Raw genomic sequence first — 6,738 nt, 5'->3', positions numbered from 1 at the left:
TATGTTGAAGTAGAATAAAAAAGCTGGTAAAAACTACTAGTAGTTATTTTCTGGGGCTGCTGATGATTTTTTGTTCCCTGGTTGTATTACCTTTTGACTTTCTGGTTCTTTTTTAAGATTCTTCACTGGGAATTTTCTAGCAGATCTTAAACTGAAAATAGCCCCTGCTGCCTACTTGTATAATAATTCGCTGCTTTCCATTCTCCTGGACCTTTTCCTAAGAGAAAAGCATCCTGAATTCTCCACAGGGAGCCCCTTCCAAGTGATTCATGGCTGAATTCTGAGTTCTGACATCTCACATTCTGTCCCCAAGAGGAAAAGAAGATATTCTCTCCTGTGCATGTGGAAAAGTTCCCACACCTACTAAACCTTTGGTATTCCAGAGACATTTATTAATATGCCCACGAAATCCAAGGCTCTTTGTTGGGTGTTGCAGAAGGAAACAAAGATATTTATTTCTTCAGTCAATCTTTATCACCCTTCCCTCCAAAGTGATTTGAAATAGCTTGCAGTAAGAAGACATACAAGAAGAAGAAAGAGGAAGACAAGAACAAGGAGGAGGAAACGAAGAAGAAAAAATAATTAAGGACCAGTAAAATGTCAGCAGAATGAGAAAGTTGATGATCCTTGCAGATGAATTTCAAGGATCTCTGAATTTCAAATTGATCTCTGTTTATGAGACCTGATTCCTGCCTTCCAAATGCTTATAATGAAACAGAAGGATTGCGCTATGGATACAAATAATCAAAGAGATGAAAGAAAAGCTCAAGCATCCTAAGGGACTACAATAGAACATTGTGTGTATGTGGTCCTTGAATGGTGGACTGTCTTGGAAGTGCTCTGATTACTGTGTGAAAACTCCAGAGTGTTCTTTCACAGGCATGTTCTATGACTCTGATGTCACCTGCGTGCCGCACAAGCTGAACTGCCAAGAAGAAGAAGCGAGGTGGACAGGTTAAATGCAGGAGCTACAGTGCTGGACTGTGAGGTTTGAATCCCAGCCCTGCCACAAGCCAGCCATGTGGCCTTGGTTGAGTCACTGAGCCTTAATTCCTCACCTGTAAAATAAAGATCATAATCATAACATCATTGTAAGTAAAAAATGATGAGCTGATACAGAGAATGTAGTTAGCACAGCACCCAGGACATAGCAACCTCTTCCACAGCCTTGGAATCTCCTTGTGGGGGGAAAAGTGACCAAGTTGATCGCTTACTAATTTATGGCTAGCAATTACACTTTACACTTAAGTTTAGCAATTCCCTTTAAGTGATGGATTTCAGGGAGGGCATGAGAGTCATATTTTATTTCCCCTTCAACCATTTTAGCCTAAACTTCTAAAATAAAGCAGTGAGGATTTTTGGGGGGAAATTTTGAATCACGAATCTAGAAAGGATCTGAGGCACACGCTGCTGAACCCTTAGGTAGACTGACAAATTGAGGCCAGGTGGGGATGGGAGGAACGACTAGAGTTTTATAACAGCAACACTAGAATTCAGGATAGACACATTTGATGCTCGGTTCTCTGCTCTTTCCACAGCAAGATGTAGACTAGAATGGGACGGATGATTGAATACTCAACTTTCTAGTCATCCTGAAGGCATTTTATTCTATGGAGACATTATTCATTCAGTAAATACGCATTATGCTTCTCCTGTGGAAGAAACTGTGCTAGATACTGGCAATAAATTAGTGGGTGAGAGAGCTCTGATTTCCATGCTTCTGAAGACCCCACTGTAGTGGAAGGCAGGCATTTATCAAATGATCATGACCACACAAATAAATGCCAATGGCCAGTATGAAACAGTCTGCAAAGTCTTATGAGCATATTTAATAGAATTTGACCTACCAGAAAAAAGTCGAGGGAGACTTCCCTTCGGGAATGATACTGAAGCCTAAACCCAAGAGTAAATATGCACTGGCTGGACCAGGTCGAGGAAAGAAGAGAAAACATGATACTCCAAACAGAGGAATTAGCAAAATCCCTATGGAAGATGGTGGAACAGAAGGCCAGAGCAGTTGGAGCACTAGAAGTAGAGGGTAGGAGTTACACAGAGAATGAGTTGGGAGAAGGAGGCAGGGGTCAAGTCTGCACAGGCCTTGAAGGTCACACACAGATTTTTGCTTTCATAGTAAAAGAAATCGGAAGCCACTGGAGGGTCTTAATCAGGGGGATGCCATGATCAAAATTTGCTTTGCAAAAGATTAACCTATTGTTGTGCGCTGTCTAAAGGAGGCCAAAAGTAGACACTAGGAGATACCTTAGAGTGATGGCAGTGTACATGAGGAAATATGAATGGACTCAAGACATGTAGGCAGGAATGTCACTAGGCCTTGGTGATATATCAGGCTAGAGGGTTGAGGAGAAGTGATGCGAGGTAGAATGCCATTCAAGGTCTGCTTTACAGAATCAGTTGACTGGTGAGTGAGGTCATTGACTAGGAGAGGGAACACTAGTAAAGGACTGGAGTTTCCCGGGGAGCAGACAGTAAAGAGTACTGACCAGTACCAAATTGGGGGAATTTTTTTTTTAAAAACTGCAAACTCATTTCATTTAGTTTTTTTTAGTATTTTATTATGGCACACAGGAGAGAGTATGGTACAGTATTCTTAACTTTCAGCCAAGTAATCCTCAAATTAACCAGCTGTTTCCATTTTGGCTAAAGTTACTTTTACATGTAGTTTGCGATCCACCTGAAATTTACCATGTACATCATTCCATGCCTAATAAGGATTAATGTGAAAAGCCTGGTTTCTGAGGAGTCTCCTAATCTTTACAGAAGCTGATATACTGAGAGCCTTCATAGTTCAAATCCATATCATCAGGGTAAAGAAATATTTTACCTATTTGCATAGTAACACATATTTAACTAGAAATAGGCAGTACGAAGGGAATCAAATAACTTTACATGGAGACCACTTTGGATTCAAGTTAAATCCGTAACTTAGAAAACCTGTCTAAAAACAAATACGTTATTGAATGAAATGAGCTGACAAAGCAATTGTTTAAGAACAGAAGCAGAATAGCAGACAGTCCATGATTTCATCTATATTCCACATCATACACAAGTGCAAGAGCATTCATAACTTTACAGTGGACAGGGAGGACAGACAGGGTGTGTGTTGGATGTAATGCCCAACCAGTTAAGCTATCGTAGAAATCCAAGTATTTCCCAATAAAGACATGCAGAGCAATGCCAGTGTAACATACAAGTATAGGATCTCCGCCTTTAAGTGACTGATAACAACTTGGCTAGTGTCTGTAGTTTTTAAAAGGTTCTAAAAAGTGTGTCATTCAATGCTGTTTCCTTGAGACAATAGAATGAAGCTAACAACACAGTGAATCATGAGCTCAGGACTTCAGGCAACGTGTTTGCAGCAGGGTAGCAAATAACGCTTGGTAGCTTTTCCTCCAGAAATCATACATCGATTAAAAAAAAGAATTCTTTCTGGTTCTATCACGTGCTCCAGTTTCAGCCTCTGCCCGTGATATTTAGACTGTATTTTAAAATGCAGCAATAGGGATGAATGCGTGAGATTCCTATTCTATCTATGTTGCATTCTTACATATTAGTTTGAAATGGCCTATTTACCATAAAGGGTGTATCTGTCACATCATTTCAGGATTGCTTTCAAAAAAACCACCCTGCAACGGAATATAGTATATTTTATAGGGCAGAGCATATTTTCATTTATAGGCTCTCTGATTTACTCAAGATTATTATCAGTAAAGTTTTTCAGGACGAGATTAAGAATAGCCACAACTTAACTGTATCCTTCAGAATTTCTAATGAAGAAGAAAAAAATATATTGTTATAATTTTGACCTTAAAAAATGGAGATCAATTTTTGGAGGTATTTATGGTTTATATAGATGCCATCTTTAAGGTATTTTCATTAAGTCAACAACCACAGCAAGAAATATTTCATTCAGTGTAACTTTATTGACTATTTATTGCACATAACTCGAAGTCTTTAATTTCTAACCACCAAAGCTTCAAAGGACTATTTTTTCCATGAAGTTTAACATTAACATTAGTGAATTCATTTATTCGTGTTTTTTTTATTGTAAACATCTGAATGATTCACATTGCCATAGATCCTGAACTCATAAGCAAGGACCATGCACAGGCTGGCAGCAAGCCAGAAAGCCGCTCTGCAAGCAAATAGAGACTCTGCAGAGATAATTCATAGCACAACATTGAATGTCCAACCTAAGTCATCTCAGAATTATACATATATTGGCTTTTTAAATTCACAAAGGATCTGGAACTCAACTGGTTGGTTGGTGATGGGGTTGACCTGATTTCGGGAGAATTATTCCTGGAATAATTAAGGAAACGGGGCTCAATCTTTCTTCTTAGTGGCTTGTTCCTCCCCAGCACCTTCTGCTTTTTTCTCCTCCTCTTCTGCTTCTTTGGTTTCTTCCCCTTCTTCTCCTTCACCTCCTTCTTCTTCTTCTTTTGCATCTTCAGATTCTTCCTTGGCAGCTTGAACACAAAAAGAAAATTTACAAAACCCAAGCCCAAGTTAAGTCCAGTTAAAACAATTCTGCAAAGGTTTTATGTGAAAACAGTCGTCAATATTTTTGCCAAAAGCCTCTCGGCTCCATTTGCCAAAGGTACATGTGCAGTTAATACTTGCCATGAATAATTTGCCACTGAGCACATGTTTAAATGAAATGAGATTACTTCTAGGTATGGGAAGCTCTGCTTCTCCCTAAGACCTGACCTCAGTGTTCATGGATTATGTGTTTGGCATCCATTTTTTGTTCGTCGGGCGCCAAACTGCGGTGTTAAATGACTCTCCTAAAATCACGTCGAAATAAAGCCTCCCTAGCACAAGCGAGGCTTCCTGTATCTTATCCACCTCCTAACAAATATCCACACCCAGCATGCACTTAAAGGTACAGCATTTTTTGGTTTGTTTGTTTTTTAACATACCTTCTTCCTCTTCGGCTCCCTCCTCTTCCTCGCCCTCCTCCTTGTCCTTCTCCTCCTCTTCGGCTTCTCCTTCGGAGTGGGGCTCATCCTTGGCTTCCTCGGCTTTCGCGGACTCAATGGTTTCCTCCACCTCAATCTGCTCCTCCTGGACGTGGCTGGTGTAGTAAGATGGGAAGGAGCGGGCGGACATCAGGTAGGAGCTGGTCTGTAAACCGCCGTAAGCAGATCGGCCGAAGACCTGGGAGCTCTGGGAGTAGCCACTGGTGATGCTTCCCACGCTGGTGAAACTGAGCCGGGTCTCCTCACCTTCCAAGAGTTTCCTGGGGAGGAGGGAAGAGAACAAGGTTAAAAAACACCAACAGGAGATATGTTTACTTCACCTGAGACCACCATGCACCCTTTCTCCCTGATGCTACTTTTAAAGGCAAACACCAACAGGGCTGGGAATTATCAAAACTCAGTGACTGGAGATTTTGTGTCAGAGATCGGGAAAATAAAACATGCCTTCAGTAGGTCTATTAGATTTAAAATGCAATGAGAGGTTCACTATTGAACAGGATTCATTATCGTAGGGTTAAAGTCTTATATATTTGCCTAAATATCTTCTTCTTGAAAGACACCAGAGGCTAACACTTCATTATTTCAGCGGACTATTCTTGAAGGTTTCCGATTCAACATAACTTTAAATGGAATCTGATTTTCTTTCTAAGGCATAGTGGCTGCTACATCAGGTCCCTGTTTTCACCTGTAAGCTGCAATCTCAATATCCAAAGCCATCTTCACGTTGAGGAGGTCCTGGTATTCTTTTAGGTATCGTGCCATTTCACTCTTTGTGGTTCTCAGTTCATTTTCTAATTTGTTGATTGTGTCCTGTTGGAAGACAAAAAAAAAAAAAAAATCCAAGCATAAATCCTTCCAGCTATCATTTGACTGTTGTACACTTGCAAAGGCCTAGTTTCACTAAAAATCAAACTGCACACTTTCCACAAATTCTCCTCTAAAACAACTACTTGTTTTCTTTTAAAACCTTTCTTGCTAAAATATCCAGCCTCACGAAACATGAGATGAACAAAAAAGAGGGAAGAAAATTCTGATTTACTTCTATTTATTCACTTAATACAGTCGAATGATCATCATAAAATGCCTACAAGGAAACTAAATTCAGTGATAGAGGAAGTTTGTTTCTCACTCACTGATTAACTCTTCCAGGTCACATGCCAGAAAAATCAATGCATTTCTTTATAAGGGGAGATAGTTAGATTTTTCAACTCTCTAAAATATTTCCAGTGTATCTAAGCTATTTTTTCTATTCTCTTCTCCAAGAAGGAGGTCTTTTAAAAAGAAAGGCTTACTGTGAACATCGCCGGCTAATTAACTAAAACTATTTTTACTGCACGTCTGTGTGTCTGCAAAGAGAGAGCGGTTAGTAAAACTAACTAAGCATGCTGGTCACAGGCATCCTTCAGAACTGATGGAGAGCTATTCACTATGCTATTCACCACCTCACCCAGATGATCCAATGGGTAGTTGCTAGAAAGCAACCTGCGGTTAAGGCAGGCCAGTAGAAACCGGCTGTGACCGCAGGCCCGAGGCAACGCCCAACTCCCACTTCTTCCCCTCCCCCACCCGGGCAGGGCTGGGCAGCTTGAATGCGGAAGGCAGAAGAACCGGCACCAAGCACACCCCCCAGACTGCAGTGGCGCCCTGACCCCCGCCCTCCAAGCGCCCCATCCCCCCCACACGGCCCCGAGGAGCAAGCCCTAGCCCTAACAGCTGCAGGCCGCAGCCGCACTGTCCC

The 6,738-nt window shown here is 41.1% G+C and overlaps 1 protein-coding gene across 1 annotated transcript in view; it reads right to left on the bottom strand.

Annotated features, from left to right (window-relative positions):
- Nucleotides 1-2,551: 2,551 nt before the first annotated feature.
- NEFL (neurofilament light) overlaps nt 2,552-6,738 on the bottom strand; it is a 5,555-nt gene continuing 1,368 nt past the window's right edge. Inside the window, exons 2-4 of the mRNA XM_008070450.2 lie at nt 5,686-5,810; nt 4,941-5,260; nt 2,552-4,487 (exon numbers count right to left, since the gene is read on the bottom strand). Of these exons, the coding sequence (XP_008068641.1) occupies nt 4,345-4,487; nt 4,941-5,260; nt 5,686-5,810 (588 nt within the window). The 3' untranslated portion in view covers nt 2,552-4,344. The remainder of the gene's footprint in view (nt 4,488-4,940; nt 5,261-5,685; nt 5,811-6,738) is intronic.

This window comes from Carlito syrichta, unplaced genomic scaffold, assembly GCF_000164805.1.
Source record: "Carlito syrichta isolate Samal-C Ts95f unplaced genomic scaffold, Tarsius_syrichta-2.0.1 Scaffold313429, whole genome shotgun sequence".
Taxonomy (NCBI): domain Eukaryota; kingdom Metazoa; phylum Chordata; class Mammalia; order Primates; family Tarsiidae; genus Carlito; species Carlito syrichta.
Note: the sequence above shows the minus strand (reverse complement) of the source record. Positions and strands in the feature narration are given on the sequence as shown.